Genomic DNA, 18,236 nt, shown 5'->3' with positions numbered 1-18,236 from the left:
CATATTAACGATAACTTTTGCAGGTAGATCAAATCATTTATGGCTTTTTGTCACACTATTAGCTGAGTAATGAACAGCAACGAGCAAGATTCTAAAAAGGGACAATCTTTATATGGAGAAACCTGATAGTGGTATCATTTATATTACTTATTTATGCTCTCCGTGTTCATTTTCCAAGACACCCTTTGAAAAAAGAATGAATGAATCAGTTATAGTCCGCTGCTATTATAATGGTTTCATAAAGTTAGGGAATATTTTCTTCAATTTGTTTATGATGACCCATGGCTAATAAAACGATAATAAACCTGATGTGTAGTGTATGTTTTTTATTTTTTACAGCGGACGTAGTTCATAAAGAACATCTGATAAAAAAACAAATGGTATGGGTCTAAAAAAACCATAATACAACAATAATAGAATGCAATTAAATCATAAAGTATTAAGGGGTAAAATATAATGTCTCTGCTAAATCGTAGTGAATTTTTTTTTCAAATCGTAATTACTTATATTTTCCAATTAGTAATTTTTTTTTCTTTCATAATTATTATAATTGTTATATTAATATTACAATTAACATATTCAGATGAAAGGATATAAATTGCGTCTCATCAGCTTTATCAGCACTTTTTAAAATCATGTGGGGTTGCAGTGCACTGTCAATCCTGTGAAGCTTTGACCCTTAGGTCAAAGCTGCTTATCTAAAGGTGAATTGCAGTATAAAAGAGCCCTACAGCCACACGACTCACAGCTGTTCATTGTACATCAACATGGATCCATCGTCGACAAGCCTGAGAGTGCGCCTTCCGGCGTTGGTGTTGGTGCTGGAAGTCATACTTCTGGTGCTTTACTCTTTCTTCGTCACGTACGATGACAATGCCAATGCTAAGATGCAGAACAACATGACCATACCTATGGACAACTCTCTTTACCGAGACTATCCCTACTTCGCCGATGTGCAGGTGATGATCTTCGTTGGCTTCGGCTGTCTGCTGGCGTTTCTACGCTTCTACGGCTTCAGTGGAATGGTCTTCAACTTCCTCACTGCCACTTTTTCGATCCAATGGGCAATCCTGGTGCAAGGCTACTTCCAGTTCTACCAAGACGGCAAGATTCACCTCGGGGTGATCAACCTCATAAATGCAGAGTTTGCGTGTGCTGTTGTACTCATCTCATTCGGGGCTGTGCTCGGAAAGACCAGTCCTGTGCAGCTTCTGGTGATGGCCTTCTTAGAGGTCCCCTTCTTCTCTGTGACAGAGTGGGCTGTGTTGAAGTACATAAGGGTCAATGATGCAGGTGGCTCCATTGTAATTCACTTATTTGCCTGCTACTTCGGCCTAGGGGTGACATTTGTGCTGTACCGACCCAATTTAAACAACGGACACTCAAAGGAGATCACCAGCTACCACTCAGACATCCTCTCTGTACTGGGGACGCTGTTCCTCTGGGTGTTTTGGCCTTCGTTCAACTCCTCCCTGACCTTGAAGGGTGACGATCAGCACAGAGCAGTGCTCCACACCTTCATTGGGCTCAGCTCCTCTACTATGACTGCCTTCGCTCTATCGGCCGTGTTCAACAAAAAGGGCAAGCTCACCATGGCCGACATCCAGAACGTGACCTTGGCCGGTGGTGTGACGGTGGGGGCCTCCGTGGACATGATGATCTCCCCTGCGGCAGCATATGCCCTGGGGGTCCTGGGCTGCACCGCCTGCTTCCTGGGATACAGGTACCTCACCCCGTTCCTGGCCCAACGCCTCCGGATCCAGGACCAGTGCGGGATTCACAACCTCCACGGGCTGACGGGCCTCATCTCGTGCACCGCCGGCATCTGTGCCATCCTGCTGGCGACCGAGGAGACCTACGGGCCGAGTATGTACGAGATATTCGCCCACCGCTCTCCTCCAGAGGGGGATCCCAAGCTCCTGGCGCTGCGGCAGCTCATCCCGGGGCTGAAGGCCGGTCTAGGACGCAGCGCCGAGGAGCAAGCCCTCTACCAGGTGGCAGCCATCTTTTCCACCATCGCAGCGGCCGCCGTGGGAGGCGTGGTGACTGGCTTTGTGCTCAAGTTGCCCTGCCTGGCCTCCCCCGCCGACGACGACTGCTTTGACGATGAACTCTTCTTTCATATGCCCACTGACTTTTACAGTGAGGTGAAAAAGACTCCCAGCAACGAACATGACTCCAAGGTTTAGTGTGTTGGTGTGAGGTGCAGGGTGTATTGAATACATGTTTTAATTGGCTCTGACACTACGCTTTCTTGAATGCTTTAAGACAGAATGACATAGGTCAGTGGATTGCATAGTTGGAATGTCGATAACCATATATGTATGGTTCACAAGTATTCATGGAAGCCATATCTTTATGACTGATGTGGTATTTATTTGTTCGGACGATTAGGGTCAAGGGTAGTTTTACCTGCTTTACACATTTGTCAATTTAGGAAGACCTATACCATCTTGAACTTGCTATTAGTCAATAATTATTGGAATGCATAATGTTATTGAGAAACAGTGTTAGTTTTGGAAGCATATTTTACTTCAATGTATAATTTATCAATTTATTCAAAAAACGTGATTCATGTTATTTTAAATGGAGTAATAATGGAAAAATGTGCAACCGATCACATAACGCTTAGTCATTATATATTTTATTATTTCCTTTTGAATAGCCACCTGGTTTATTGTCGTTATCATTTTATCATTTTAATATCATCCTGAACAATAGTTTTCCAATAACTTTGTTTGGTATCATTTATTAATAATCCATCATCAAACAGCGGGATCAAGGATAATGGAAATATATTATTCCAGTTTCCCTAGGCTATTGCCAATAAGAAATATTTAATGCATGGCAACCACTGATACAGATAAATACAGATAAAAGGCAGGGAAAAATCCAGGTAGAAAAAACATACTAGTGAATAACCAACCCTAACATTAATTAATCCAAACCATGCCTGAGTTGCTCCAATAGGCCTGACAATAGCTGATAGAAATCCACCATGGCACCTTTCCCAACTCATTCACATCCAATAAACCTTACAATTATACTAACACAGGGCTATCGCTAAGATAAGTGTACTACACGTGTCGTAGAACAGTTCAAATAAAACACAAATTGATTTATAATGTGTTCATTTACTTATTTAAATACACATTTTTAATAACCCTAAATCATCAGTCTCATTCAATAAAAAATAATATATAGAATATCAAGTAAGGAATTGATAGGTTAATACCTGTGATTAATGTTTTGTTTCCATTTTAACCACAATCACTACATCTTCTTGCATTTACCAATTACAAATAGAATATATATATATATATATAGAGCTATGAAATGTTGTCAAATGACAAGCGTGATACTCTTCGGATGTCACTAAATTAATTCAAATTTAAGGAGTTCCTATTTCAGCTGAGTCTGGCCTTCACACCCTTATCACTTGACATGGTTATTAATGAGATAAGTGGCTGGACAGTATACTATAAATCCCAACACGGTTTTACTGCTACTATCCCTTGTAAAAGTGCAGTTAATTCCATGACAAAAAAAGGAATCATTTTAATACAATGCTATATTAATACTTACTACAATTTGGTCACCAATATACTTTTTGATGAAATGAAAATAAATAGATAAAAAATCCTATATATATGGATATGAATAATAACATTACATTTTCAAATGGAGGGACCCACATTATCTTAAAATGAGAAAGATAACTGTCGTAGTGTCTACTGGTTTACCTGACATTATTATATTTTATTCCTGATCTAAAGAAATGAAGCCTTACACTATTATTTACTTCCTTACGGCTTTCAGACATATTTGTCAACAATTGTTGGAATATAAAGATAAGCCAAAATGTAATGAGATAAACTAAAATGATCTATCTTATGAAAATAAGACAGTTAAAGGCACCCAGTGCAACTTTCGAGGCTTAAAAATAAACATTCAATTTCTAGTCTTTTTTACACGTAGTAAGTTTCAATAACTCCATACCATTACATACCGACATTCAAGCAGCAAAGATGAGACGTCGTTGTGTGGTGAGAACTGATAGAAAATCGATAACAACAACAATGCCGCCATTTTCTTTATTTTTTGTAACCTACAATAAATAAAGCAGGCTTCCAGTCAATGGAAAAATGGCTTCTCCCCACCGGCGATTGTTGTTGTTTACGATTTTCTATCAGTTCTCACCACACAACGACGTCTCATCTTTGCTCCTTGAATGTCGATATGTAATGGTATGGAGTTATTGAAACTTACTACGTGTAAAAAAGACTAGAAATTGAATGTTTATTTTTCATTGAATGTTTACATAAAGTTGCACTGGGTGCCTTTAAAGGCACCCAGTGCAACTTTCGAGGTTTAAAAATAAACATTCAATTTCTAGTCTTTTTTACACGTAGTAAGTTTCAATAACTCCATACCATTACATACCGACATTTAAGCAGCAAAGATGAGACGTCGTTGTGTGGTGAGAACTGATACAAAATCGATAACAACAACAATGCCGCCATTTTCTTTATTTTTTGTAACCTACAATAAATAAAGCAGGCTTCCAGTCAATGGAAAAATGGCTTCTCCCCACCGGCGATTGTTGTTGTTTACGATTTTCTATCAGTTCTCACCACACAACGACGTCTCATCTTTGCTCCTTGAATGTCGATATGTAATGGTATGGAGTTATTGAAACTTACTACGTGTAAAAAAGACTAGAAATTGAATGTTTATTTTTCATTGAATGTTTACATAAAGTTGCACTGGGTGTCTTTAAAGGCACCCAGTGCAACTTTCGAGGTTTAAAAATAAACATTCAATTTCTAGTCTTTTTTACACGTAGTAAGTTTCAATAACTCCATACCATTACATACCGACATTTAAGCAGCGAAGATGAGACGTCGTTGCGTGGTGAGAACTGATACAAAATCGATAACAACAACAATGCCGCCATTTTCTTTCTTTTTTGTAACCTACAATAAATAAAGCAGGCTTCCAGTCAATGGAAAAATGGCTTCTCCCCACCGGCGATTGTTGTTGTTTACGATTTTCTATCAGTTCTCACCACACAACGACGTCTCATCTTTGCTCCTTGAATGTCGATATGTAATGGTATGGAGTTATTGAAACTTACTACGTGTAAAAAAGACTAGAAATTGAATGTTTATTTTTCATTGAATGTTTACATAAAGTTGCACTGGGTGCCTTTAAGGCCTATATACAGTTTATCATGCAGTTCGCCTATTTCAACGTGACGGTGGCGAAAATGTGTCCATCATGAACCATGAACTATTGCGGACACCTTGCGGCGGCGAGGGATAACGGTTCAATTCAATTCAATTCGATTCAACTCTAGGCTTGAAGTTTCATGCCCTTTTATCTGGTTCCAGCTTCCCTAGTAATTATAGCTGCATACCGACTCCACTAAACTATTACATTATAGGCATGGTGCTGCTGATCATTCTAGACTGACATCGGCCGTGAAACACTTCAGCTCGATTTGTCTGGTTCCTAGAATCCCTGGCCATAATCTTTCAACTGCGGCCCCAAAACAATAAATAAAAAAAAACACACACTAGGTGGATAAGTGCGACATCTAGCGGATAAACAGCAGACCAAACCAAATCGAGCGATCGACTGCTGCTCAAACGGTGACGTCAAAGATAAACAACATGCTGGCAGTGTGCTAACCATCATACCATGTACATTCCCATTCCCATGACTTGTTTTCACTTTTCAGTAATTTATCTATATGTAATTTATCAATTCATCCATCTTGTTACGAGGGTACAAGATACAAAATACAAAATCGTTTATTGTCATACACAATGGAAACATCGTTTACACTGTGCAATGAAATTCTTAATTTGCAAGTTCCCTTCACACAAAATATACTTAAAATAAAAGTCGATAAATAAACTGAACTACAAAAAATATCTGTACAAAGAGCAGAATTTAGTTAAACAAAAACAGTTAAATATAAGGTGCGGTTTAGCATGTGCAATGTTCGAATACAGCAGAAGGCCCTGAAAGACATTGAAGTGATTGATTCCTGATCTTCTTCCCCATGCAATGTATCACTGCTCTCCTACCATCCAACTCTGTCACATCCACTGTTTTTCTATCTACACTGTGGGGATACATCTGCGTTGTCATTATTCAAGATAAGTTGATCGATTTTAATGATTGATCCAAACCTTTATGATTATATATTTTCTTCCATTCTCTGTATTTTGACGAGCTTATACGTATTCGAACGTAATCACAGGTAGAGTGTCTTCCGATACGAAGCATCTTAAAAACACAATAAAAAGAAACATTCATAAAGGAACGATACTGCCCCGGAATAGGCGTGTCATAAAAGGTTCTATCCCCTCCCCTTTCTGAAGTGCCCTCTCTTTCCCTGACTGTTGGTGTGGAAGAATCTCCCAACATTAAAGTACACAAAATGTTCAACTTCGGATCCAAAATCGTGCTCCTTTTGCTCCTGGCCTTCCCATGTGGATTAATATCCATCGGTAAGTAATTTACTTTGTTTAGATGTGGAATGGTATGCAATAGTATTCAGTCGACTGCAGTCGTTCGGTTGCTACTCGGTTATCAGGGAGCGTAACATTGACGTGGCACCAAACTTCCATTCAGACCTTAGAAAGGAAGAAGGCCTTAGTAAGTGTCATTAAAATTACAATAAGCATGTTGAAGTTAAGTTGGATGTGAAGTTGTATCAAAGTCTGAGTGTCGCAATTCTTAAATGAAATGAAAGCCATGCTCCACCTACTGACTTGTGTTGTAAAATTTTGGGAATGTTACGCCTCATTTATCTTTTTACTTCATTTTTTTGTTAAGTGAAACCTTTCTGTAAGAGTTTAATCCTTTTGGAATCAATATATGTACATATAATCCCAGTGAATATTGTGCTTTACGTAACTGGACGAAGCCTATGGGACACGTCACCATAGTTCCAAATGTGTGGGGTAAAAATCACGGAGCATCTTGATTCGCTGTCCTGCCTGCTACGTACAGTTTAAATCGAGTTTTGAAGTTTGGTTATCATCGTCGAATATTATTAATAGTCATCATTGCTATCATTTCAGCCCACCATTTCGAGCTGGTATACAGCCTTCAGCAATGCATATTGTCTGGCCATTTTAAAGTTGGCCTAAAACAGTTTGTAGCCTATTGAATCTGGTTTAATAGATTCCGGTGCAACCAACCAATTTATGCGACAGTTCACATTATTGTGTTTATAATTTCCCTGATAGTAAATTAGTATAGCATATGGTAGGCTGCTCACTTCAATTCATTCATCACTGCTTTACAAACTATTCAATGATTTCACTCACACAGATCGTTATAAATCCTAAAACCCATTCAACTTTTGTACAGCAATGTTGCCAAATGTTTTTGGTTGTTGTTGGTTTGGCAATGATTCAGGCCAGGTTTCTGCTGAGTCGGAGTCTGCTGAGGACATTGGACATGATGCCACAGTTGACGAGGAGGATGAGGAAGAGGAGGAAGAGGTCCTTGTTGAGGAAGACCAAATAATACACCAGGTAGGTTTTTTTATTTGGATCAAACAGGAACCCATCGAAGTGTTACAGATATTTGTTCTTCAAACATAGGCCTCTGGGTATCATAATGTGTCTCTTGCCCAACAGATTTTATTGTTACATCTTTAAAGTTCATTTTAAGTACTTATAGTGTTAGTGTTTGCTCTTATAATTTAGCTGTCTTATTGTGATTTGCACATCCTGAATCTATTTATTTTTAGGCCAGTTCTGAATGGTCATTATATGAGTGTCCTACTCTATTCTTCAGGAACAGGACAGTGATGCAGAGGAAGACTCTGAATCTGCTGATGTTACTTCCCATCCTGACGCTGACACAACCATCGTCTTTGTGACTGGAGAGGGTTCGTTGTTTTAATGGGCCTCCTTCCTAAGTATAACATTACACGCGTACCTATGCTTAGTGAAGTGCATGTGTGTTTCAAAAACACACATGCAATTGAGTTGGAGGAGTTGCCTGTGAGTTGTCTAGGATTGTAAAATATATGTTACCGAATATATGTTATACATTTATTAACACTTAACCATTTTGTGTGTACCATGGCTTCCCCAACAATACAGAGTTCCCATCCGATGAAATCGTGAAGTTCCTGGTAGGATTCACGAACAAGGGCAACCAGGAGTTCACGGTCCAGTCCCTGGAGGCTTCCTTCCGCTACCCCCAAGACTTCCAGTTCTACATCCAGAACGTATGTTGAAACACAGCTGTGATGCATAGGTTAAGAGTTTTATAGAGACCCTCATAGTTTTCAATTATATTTCAAGTCAGTCATTTTAAAATCAAACGTATAAACCTAGTTCGACTACATGTCATATGGGATGAAATTTCAAAGCTAGTTTTGTAAACTTGATTGCATAAGTTAGTTTATTCTATCAGTGTCATAATTTAATTGAACTGTGTGGTATTCCTCTGTTGTGCAGTTCACAGCGCTACAGCTGAACACTGTGGTGCCAGCCCAGAAACAGGCCTCCTTTGAATATTCCTTCATCCCAGCTCAACCCATGGCCGGCCGGCCTTTTGGCCTTGTTATTCTCCTCAACTACATGGACACAGAAGTAAGACGTCCCCCCATAGAGGTTTCAGAAAGCTATAGTGTGGTTGGTTGTCCAATCACTCTGGGACCGGATATTTTTGATGTGATGAAGTAAAACTACAATCTGCTACAAAGGGTCGTAAGCTTCAAAGAGTGAGGATTCACCCACAATATCTATTTGCAATCGAGTATTTGTGCCTGAAGTTGTAAAGTCTTCTAGCTTAATTCTACGAAACTAAGAATGTTATTCAATATGAAAGGTGTGGGATATTATCATCTGGACACTTGGTCCGAGTCAACCAATGGCAAGAATGAGCTCTTTTGGATGGCATTCGTTTACAGATTGCTGTGCAACCTGGCACAGCACAGCTAGCTGATTGTAGTTTGCTATCTCAATGCAAAAATCAGGTCAACAGATTTTGGTCCCAATCTGTCTATGAGTAATTTAGAGTGCCAGTATACTCACAGCTAAAAACATTTTTGGTGGTTGCATTTGACGACATCAGTTGTATGCTACCAGTATACAGGATGACTACCTGCTTATTATCTGTAATGTATTAACTAATGACGTTTTGATCATTGTTCTCCAGGGCAAAGCCTTCCAGACCGCCATCTATAACCAGACTGTCACCATCACAGAGCTAGAGGAGGGGCTGGATGGAGAAACGTAATGTTTTTTAGTAATAGTTTTACATTATTTGATTAATAACATGAGAAAATAAGTCCTTAAGAAACAGCTTTGGTCCTTGCTTTCATAATCAAAGAGTTGCATATGTATTGAGTGATCATGTGCCAAACAGAATGAGAAAGTGGGCCTGAACCTTTGTCTTTGTTCTGCTTCCAGGATGTTCATGTACATCTTCCTGACTGGACTGGTGGCTCTCATGCTGTTCGCCATGTACCAGGTTCTGGACTCTAGGACGGTAAGGGCTTTAACCACTTCCCCAACTCATTCATACTTAGTATATATGTTAATGGCTTATAATGTAGACTACTGCTTGTGATGATGGCATCTTTTTTATTAATAATTTGATTAAATATTATACAATAACCCCCGGTTGTTGCATCTTCTCTTTTTCTAATATTCTTCCCTAAAAAAAAATCATTGCCCTGTATTTATTTATCAAGGCATCATATTTTTCTATTTTCAGAAGAGGAGAATTACGATGAAGATAGAGAAGGGCACTGGCAACATGAATGACGTTGACATCAGCTGGATCCCTAAGGAAACCCTTGATGCCATGAGTACGTTTTACATGTTGACACGCTCTACAAGGAATCATACAATATACAACAACATTCTGTTTGAATTGATTTATCTGATCTTAATAAAAAGCCACAGCATCATTCTAAAGAAACCAACTGTGTTACAGACAGAGCATCCCCGAAGACATCGCCACGGAAACGAACCAAGAGAGCAGCTGGGACCGATCAATAGTTTCCCGCTGTCATTCCCTGCCATGAGCGACTTCCAACGCCAATTTCTTCATCAGCCACAGTAACTGACTCTGAATAACCACTGCTTTGCAGCCCTGGAGTGCACAGCTTCCCGTCCCAGCAGTATGCCTGACCAACCCTTTACATCTGTCCTAATGCTGCCTTCACCTGCCAGGGGTTTGGGCCTTAAAGAGCATCACCAGGACCTTCACCATCATGTATTGAAAAAATATGTGAACAATAGTCTGTACTGCATCAATTTGAAAAATAGCACACACCAGATGTACGTGCATTAAGTGTGCGTTGAGGTTTAATGTCGTTAGAGACAACTCTTTTCTATATGTAAAAAAAGCTCGAAAATAATTGAAGCTGCTTTCCAAGTATTTACTGTATGTGATGGGTTTGATATTGGTATTGGATTTGTGTATTGGTTGTCGGTTTTCCATCATTCCTGTTTAACCTTGAATGGTTTGGATGCAGTTTAATTTTATTTCCATCAGTTCAACTCATTTCTTCTAGGTACAACAAATAAGAGCAAAGCCTTATCAGGAAACAGATTTTTTTTTTTGTGTGTGCCTATTTCTCATGAGGCTTTGAAAAGTATTAAGTATTTTAAGCTTTTGTTAAAAAATGTGTGCCAAGTTGTCAAGCTGCATCACAGGACAAATAAAGGGCTGAACAAAATCGTTGTTTGTCTGAAGTAATTGCTGTGTTATTCCTTCTTCATTTGAGGCCTATGAACAGGGTAGGATATTTAATATAAGAATGACATAACAATTAGGCAAATAACAAGTGAGGTCTCTTCATGGTTATATTTATGGTTTACTAAACATAGGCTTTGTCCCTAAGATAAAGCTTCAGGAAGTTCTGTATGTGGCCATTCAAGATTTAGTAGTAGGCTTGTTTAGCCTATTTTAATATATGGTATATGCGACCGTCGAACAAACTATTTCTGTTTTCTATCAAGTTCGATTAGATAGTGCACAGCTGCCGACCCCATATGTAACACAGAGGCGCTGTTTCACTCCAAGCCACAATAAACCATGGGATGGCAGCAGCATGTCGGGGTTATAGAGGTATAAAAGCAGTCCAGGATAAGAGTAGAAATATGCACAGATAGATAGCAGGTATCCTTGTTGTCGGAAGCATCTGTGCAGCCACTGCCAGACGCGCCAAATAGGCCTGCGTATCATCTTGTAATTATTTACGAACATACAATCCATTGCAAATGACGGCCATCTGATTTGCTCAACATTGCGATTTGCGGAGAATATTTATATGTTTGGTCGAGTTTATTGGCTCCCTTGTCTTATAGCTCGAAGAGTTATTTGCTTGGCTTGAAATGGGATATGGGATTTATATCGACGAAGATCTGTGGACTTCTAGCACTTGTCTTTGGTAAGCGTGCCTATCTAGCATATATTTGATCTCGCTATATATAATTGTCCAACATTGATACTCCAAATGTTTAAATGCAAGATGATTTGATATATTGTACCAAAACCTGCAAACACGTTGAATTATGTAAAATCTGCATGCATCCATATGCGTCTCATCAGAAAAGCAATGAATATCCTTTCTTGTATCTTCAACATATTGTTTTTTTACGGAGCGAAGTATTGCCTATGTTGCAGGGCACACCCCTCCATGCAATGTGTTACCGAACATCAACGTAATGTTTAGCACACTGAACATGGCGTTCACATTAAAATAGAGTAATTTTAAACGGTTGATGATTTAATTACTTATTACAACATGATCTTGCCATATTCAATATATTAAAAAAAATCGCTTCCAAGCCCCCTATTTAAGCCGGGGACTAAATACGATACAACGTGCTGCTGTATTGGCCAAAGGGTGGTACACATATTGACCACTATCCTACGGCACATTGTATTTACTCTGATAGAGCTCATATGTCTTATTCAAATGAAATGTTGTGCACGTTGTTAAGGGTTGTTTTATGCTGTCTGTCTTCTATGTAGTGTCCCTGTGCATCATCGTTGTGACGGTCGACTCAACCGATGTGAGGTGTGAGAAGATATACAAGGACTTCTCGGACTGTGTCCTGGAGCTGGGGGAGAGCATGGACAACTACCAGGAGAACGTGACCAGTGAGAGGGGAGTTGAGGCGGTGTGCAGGTAGGCCTATTGGAGAGGACAATAAATATAAAAATATATAATATAATAATATAAATGTTTGAAAGAAAGGTCATACTATATATTAATCTAATCCAGATTATTTCTTTGTATAGGAAGGTTTCTATATCTTTTTTGATATATATGCTTTGACGATAGGCCTTTTTCTATAATCCTCTAAGGCTATGCATTGTATACGCCAACTGAAAACAAATGAACAGATGTCCGCAGATCTCCAGGGTAGAGAACAAGAAAGAATGCACAGAGTTGCTCGACTAAATAATTTATGACTATGGCTGCAGCAGTAATTACCCAGATTAGAAAAATCATTGTTGCTCTGTGCACATTGCAAGCATAGCACTGTGTATTCAATCTACAGCCCCATACACAAACCATCAAGTCATTATTCACATGTTGTCCTGCTATGTTGCTTTAATGTATGGCAATTAAAGTCTTACTTGATCTATTTTAACATTATATCAAACACATGTGGAATTCTAATCACAACCGCTCATGGCGTGCATAACAATGAATGTTCTGCTGATTCAAAGCGTATCTCTGCTCATCCCCTGTTTCTTGTGTTTACCATGCAGCCACTGGGAAGCCTTCCACACGTGTGCCCTCACGGCTCTGTCCGACTGTCAGGAGGAGGTGGGCCCCATCTGGGAGACCCTCCGAGAGGACTCCAGGAAGATCCGCTTCCAGGGGAGCCTGTTTGACCTGTGCGCCCCGAGCGCCTCGCCCTTCCTCCGGGCCTCTCTGACCACACTTCCCCTGCCCCTGCTGGCCGGGCTCATCGTGTCTGTAGCCGCATACGCATGAAGCGGACTCGTAAGCAGACCACCTATCCCCCCCTCCCTCTGCAGACCCAGATCTCTTTACATTATATTCTCCCCTGAGCACTAAAATCGTCAAGCCAAGGATTTCCTTAAGCAATTTAATGTTTGTAAATCAAACACTGCTTACGAGTTTGATCACTTGTCAATCAAGATTGACAAGTTAGCAAATTAGGCACTGTTAATAATGGTGTGGCAATTTTAAAGGGCCACAGTAAATGTTAACGCAAAGCCATAGATGTTATGTTTTGGAAGGCTAATGTGTAACCACTTCAAGAATATCATTGTTGGGAAATGTTATTGAGCATAAGCTTTGTCAGCAAGGTTGACTTTGTGCTGTTATTTTGTCAATGAGCTGATTTAGATAAACTCTAGTGACAGTTGTTTGATAGAGAAAAAAACAAAACTGTTTTGTAAAAATAAGAACTAGTTTATACTGTACATGTTGACAAGTATTGAACCATCTGTCAAACCAGACGCAGATGGTACATGCATAAGACCGCCACGTAAGGATATTGCAAACTGTCGTGATTTTATTTTTATGTGACAATCAAGCGAGGTGTATGAAACCTAATAAATGTTCACGCAAATCTTAGCTACTTCTGGCTATTTTTGCATGACCGCTATTAAGACACCAAATTAGGCATTGAACCCCCATAACTTCCTATCCACCCTGGCTAATAATCTCTTTCTACATGCATTGTTATGTTATGGCTTGCGGAATGGGATTTATATTGTTGATTGCTTAACTGACTGGTGTTACTGAACACATTCAAATGACATGAATATTGATTTTTTTTTCCCCCAATTGAATATTCTACATGGTATTGCGTTGAAGGGCCTTTAAAACACAATAAACAAGCAATAAAGAGCTAACAACTAGTAATAATTATAACAATGAGCTCCACCTTCCGCCGTTATGGCCACACACTAACGGCTTATTAAATGATGGACAATTGCCCAAGTATGACAATTAATGTTTTATTCACATCATATCATAATTTAGCCCTTTTGAAATGTGTGGTCCTTGGTATTTATAATAATAAGATTACAAACGCATGATTATTTTCAGCGTACGGTTTGATGGAAGCAGATGGATTTTATAGATGCATCTGTCTGCACCTCGACACAGAGCAAGTTGTAAGATCTATGCATGAAATTGGATTGGATCCCAAGTAGAAGCAATATGTTTTAGTTTGTTTTTATCCATATCGATTCTCTCCCCATTGGCATGGTTAGTAGTAGCTTGTGCTCATTTTTAAGTATTAACAAAGTCTCAACCCTTGTTTGTGTTGGCCGTAAATGTCAGATAAAAAATACACTGTATTTTTGGCTTATAAAGCATGAGAAAGAGGTCAGTTATTTTAGCGTCTGATGAGGTAAGCATGAACATGATTGCATCCAGGTCTTCAGTAACATGAAAAAGCTCATACACAAAAAGTTTATCTAAAGAACTGAATGTAAACATGAAATGCAATACCTGTCATTTCTGGAAGTCAATAACAAAGCACAGTATTTATAAAAGCCTGTACCAAGTATTGTATCACAAAGTAATATGTTTGTAACAATAAAACAGAACTATCTATTGAAATACCTACCCATTTGTTTCGTTGTGATGAATGTTTTATTGTGATGGTTGTGAAGTTGTCTATATAAGCTCTCATACGGCTAGTTATGTAACAAATGAGTCCTAAGACATTCAAAATACATTGTTACCAATTCTCACTTTAAATGAGGGTGTATTCGTTTAACAGTTTCCTCAGAGATCACTCGTTCAGCCACTTCTGTATTTAGCCGTGCCTGTAGCAAAATGTCGATAATGAGAGTGTGGCGTCTCCATGCAGAAGCTCGTTAGTGTGTCCCCATCTGTTCTCTTCCACCTGACCACTCAGAAGACAGGAAATGGAGAGAGTGGGAGGGGGTTCCGGCCCAGAGGAAAGACCTCTGGCCACCATAGTGCCCATTTATGGTGGAAGGCACTCTTCATAGAAGCTCAGTTTCACCAGCTGACGTAAGCCGGACAATTATTTGTAACCCACAACATCTTGACAATAATTCATCCTTCCCTTGTATTAGGTTAAAATTAAAATGTTCCAGTTAATGTCAAATGAAAGCAGTGATTTTGACTTAAAGTTTAAATTCCTTCTCTCTCGTTATCGTCAGTGGACTGGGTTGGACACTTTCTGTATTGGGTAATTTATAAAACATTGTACCTCACATTTGCACAGACACATTATCTTAATGCAGCAACATTTTGAAGAAAGTACCTGGTCGATTCTGGACCAACAGAGCCATACCACCACAGAACTTTTTCTCTATACAATAAATATGATTATGTGAAAATGATTACTTCAAGTTGTTCCAAATAGATTAATTGCTTGGGTAGTGAAGATCGCTTTCTCTGCCTGCTACCATCCAGGCTCTAATACAATACTATATCAAGGAATATCAACCCGAACCAGATTTATTACCATTGATAGGGTTCAGATAAAGGCTCAGATTGAATGATAATATTTGAATTCATAGATGTTTTAACACTCATAGTATATTGTTCACAGCCACGAGCTAGAGCAATCTCACAATTGGACTAATTCAAAAGTATTGGTCTCTATGAATAATTATACATTGTGTGAAAGCATTGAATACTCCTCTCCATATCCACGTCACACAACACTTTCAAAAACAACAAAGCAGATAGCTGGTAGATAATCCCTTATGGAGGGGACTTGTCTTTTTATAATAAACTAGCCATAGCATTATAGAAGCAATCTGCAAACTATGAGCCACAGTCGCCATTTTGAGATTCAACCCAGAAAACAAGCTTTTATCCAACATCCAATATGCCAAGAACGTTGATGTAAGCAAACAAGATCCCCAGCTGGTTTACACTAGGATACATAACACTGTACAAATCGATGGACATTTCAGACACCACCTTATCCAATAGTGCGTTTTCTGATGCAAAATAAATTGTATATAATATGGAACACATTAACCTGCATCTAAAACCATTTTAGCATTGCATCTTAATTGGCATACAAATGAAAGATTTTCAGTGTAAGATGGACAATTATGAAAAAAAAGGGTTGGTCTTGTGGTTTTTATCTCTGTTAAATCAACAGTCTATTTGCATCTGTTGCTTGCTCTTTGAGTCCAAAACCCTCACTGACCAAACTCCCAAGGTCAATTGTCCCGTCCACTGGTACCCACATCGGCATCACAGTGTGCGGTCAGTGAGTCTCGTCACAGGTTGGATTTGGGGCCTGTGTTGACAGGGATTGCCCGGAGCTCAGTCTGCATGCACAGGTACTCCCCAATCACAGCCATCAAAGCCATGCAAGCAATGTTGACGAGCCACCAGGACAGAGCAGCTGGAAAGTGGGCGTTGTAGATCCAGCAGCCAATCATGTGAAAGAAGTGGACCGTGACGGTGAAGTCCAGGCACTGCTTCCCTCGGCGGATAAAAAACCACAGGCCGAGGGCACTGGTGAAATATTGGGACAGACACAAGTCAGGATAAACATGAAATGATGTCGAGTTGGAATCATAAATGTTCTATAAAACACTCCTGCAATGTTTTCAGGCCTAATTTACCAAAATCTTTGGTGTGTAATATTGAAAATCGATTGTGATTGGAAGACTATAACAAATCAGTCAAGCCATTTTGAGTAGGTAGGCGGTAGACGACTGCAAATGGAACACCCTGGCCGTGGTCCAGGATGCAGACTCATTCGCACTGCACTGAAAATGTGGTCCAGTAGGGATCCCCATCCTTAGCAGCTTTCAATGTGGTTTAGGTTATTGGCCAGGCTTTCAAAGTGTGTTGCTCGGATGTGGCGAGATAGAGGAACAAGAAAAATAATTTAAGAAGCACTCTAAAGATGACCCTTAATCTTACCATGTAAGAGAATTTAAAACAAATGCCATCATTGAAAGTCTGCCTTGTATAGTTGCAAATCCAAGAACCTGCAAGTAGAAAAGTCTGGTTTAGACAGTAGTTGGGTTCATAAATTAGAATATCATGGCATGAATTGCTATTACACATGGTTAAGAGTAGGACTTACTTGATAGCTAAATATTTGGTCCAGAGAGCGGTTAATCTGCACAAGGCTGTCTACTCCTGCCATCCACAGTCCCAAGAAGCTGTAGTAGATGCACTGCATCAGTACAATTTGTGAAACGATAAGGACTGGGTCCCAGATGTAGCTTCTGAAATGGCTGGCCATTGCACTGTAAACTCGGGGACCTTCTCAAAGCTGATGAAAGCAGTGAGTTTGACTTCTGAATCGGAAACAAAAAGAAGAAGGCAAGTTAATTTGTAATCTGTCGTCTTCATACGTTCTAAAACTGCATGGGCACAAATACACACACTGAAACATTCAAAGCATTTAGGCGATAGGGCCAAAAATAACAACAATAACTTGACACAACTCGGCGGATACAACGCACCTTTTCATTGGAAATGACATACATATACAGTCAAAGAAACATAAATAGCAAATATGTGTCAATAGGCCGTCTGCCTTGACTGGTGATTACGAAGAGAGACATAACAGCTAACGTTAGCTTCCGAGCATACAAAGACCCTGCAGTCCATCCTGCTGGACTGAGCAGACCCCAAACGATTCTGAAAAACACTTCAATGCCAATCACACAACAACAGAGCTTTGTATTCCGCGGGTATGACTGGGGAGGAAACCAAATATTACCAACATTGATTTATACAACATAGGTGTTTACGTTTAATTTGACTGAGGCAACTTCATCGTAGTTCCTTGACAGCAGAACCGTCCTTTGCCCGAAAACAAGAGTCTGTTCAGCTGTGAGTGGGCGAAACGCCTCATCCAAAACCCCGACAGGGGCGAAAAGCCACGCAGCAGCTCGGCCCCGGAAGAAACCGTTTATATGATCAATCTGACACTGTCTATATATGTTTGGCTCCCCGTGTCTTGTATACGCAAAACAAAACCAACAAGTAAGCTAGGTCAAAATAATTGAACCGGATAACAAAAGTATTGCAATTATTTACAAAATAAAGTCCTTCCTCTTGCGTCATTGTATACTTTTTAAGATGGATAAGGCTTTTACTTTGAAAGATACTCGGAAACTACGCCACGATGTACGCGTTCACAGATTTGACAAAAATATTTTAGAGATAAATGTTTATTATAACAAACTAAATAATAATTATAAGAATAATAAGAATAAAAATAATACTT

The 18,236-nt window shown here is 39.4% G+C and overlaps 4 protein-coding genes across 4 annotated transcripts; 3 read left to right on the top strand and 1 right to left on the bottom strand.

Annotated features, from left to right (window-relative positions):
- Positions 1–728: 728 nt before the first annotated feature.
- LOC132470822 (ammonium transporter Rh type B-like) lies at positions 729–2,587 on the top strand. The gene has a single exon (XM_060069707.1). It carries the CDS (start codon positions 768–770, stop codon positions 2,187–2,189), a length of 1,422 nt encoding a protein of 473 aa, XP_059925690.1. The 5' UTR covers positions 729–767; the 3' UTR covers positions 2,190–2,587.
- Positions 2,588–6,361: 3,774 nt separating this feature from the next.
- On the top strand, positions 6,362–10,726 carry LOC132470281 (translocon-associated protein subunit alpha-like). Its single transcript, XM_060068681.1, has 9 exons — positions 6,362–6,521; positions 7,438–7,556; positions 7,822–7,915; positions 8,133–8,260; positions 8,493–8,627; positions 9,196–9,272; positions 9,450–9,528; positions 9,757–9,850; positions 9,979–10,726. Exons 1-9 carry the CDS (start codon positions 6,452–6,454, stop codon positions 10,041–10,043), a joined length of 861 nt encoding a protein of 286 aa, XP_059924664.1. The 5' UTR covers positions 6,362–6,451; the 3' UTR covers positions 10,044–10,726.
- A 338-nt stretch (positions 10,727–11,064) lies between these two features.
- On the top strand, positions 11,065–14,612 carry LOC132470282 (neuritin-like). The gene is made up of 3 exons (XM_060068682.1): positions 11,065–11,440; positions 12,028–12,184; positions 12,775–14,612. The coding sequence occupies exons 1-3, from the start codon at positions 11,392–11,394 to the stop codon at positions 13,001–13,003; spliced, it is 435 nt and encodes a 144-aa protein (XP_059924665.1). The 5' UTR covers positions 11,065–11,391; the 3' UTR covers positions 13,004–14,612.
- An 848-nt stretch (positions 14,613–15,460) lies between these two features.
- On the bottom strand, positions 15,461–18,033 carry sys1 (SYS1 golgi trafficking protein). Its single transcript, XM_060068683.1, has 4 exons — positions 17,758–18,033; positions 17,082–17,298; positions 16,916–16,983; positions 15,461–16,501 (listed from the first exon to the last, which is right to left on the bottom strand). The coding sequence occupies exons 2-4, from the start codon at positions 17,241–17,243 to the stop codon at positions 16,261–16,263; spliced, it is 471 nt and encodes a 156-aa protein (XP_059924666.1). The 5' UTR covers positions 17,244–17,298; positions 17,758–18,033; the 3' UTR covers positions 15,461–16,260.
- Between the last annotated feature and the right edge of the window lie 203 nt (positions 18,034–18,236).

The sequence above is a fragment of the Gadus macrocephalus genome, chromosome 13, assembly GCF_031168955.1.
Source record: "Gadus macrocephalus chromosome 13, ASM3116895v1".
In the NCBI taxonomy this organism is placed as follows: Eukaryota; Metazoa; Chordata; class Actinopteri; order Gadiformes; family Gadidae; genus Gadus; species Gadus macrocephalus.
The sequence above is the reverse complement of the archived record's forward strand: the minus strand, read 5'-3'. Positions and strand labels throughout refer to the sequence as shown.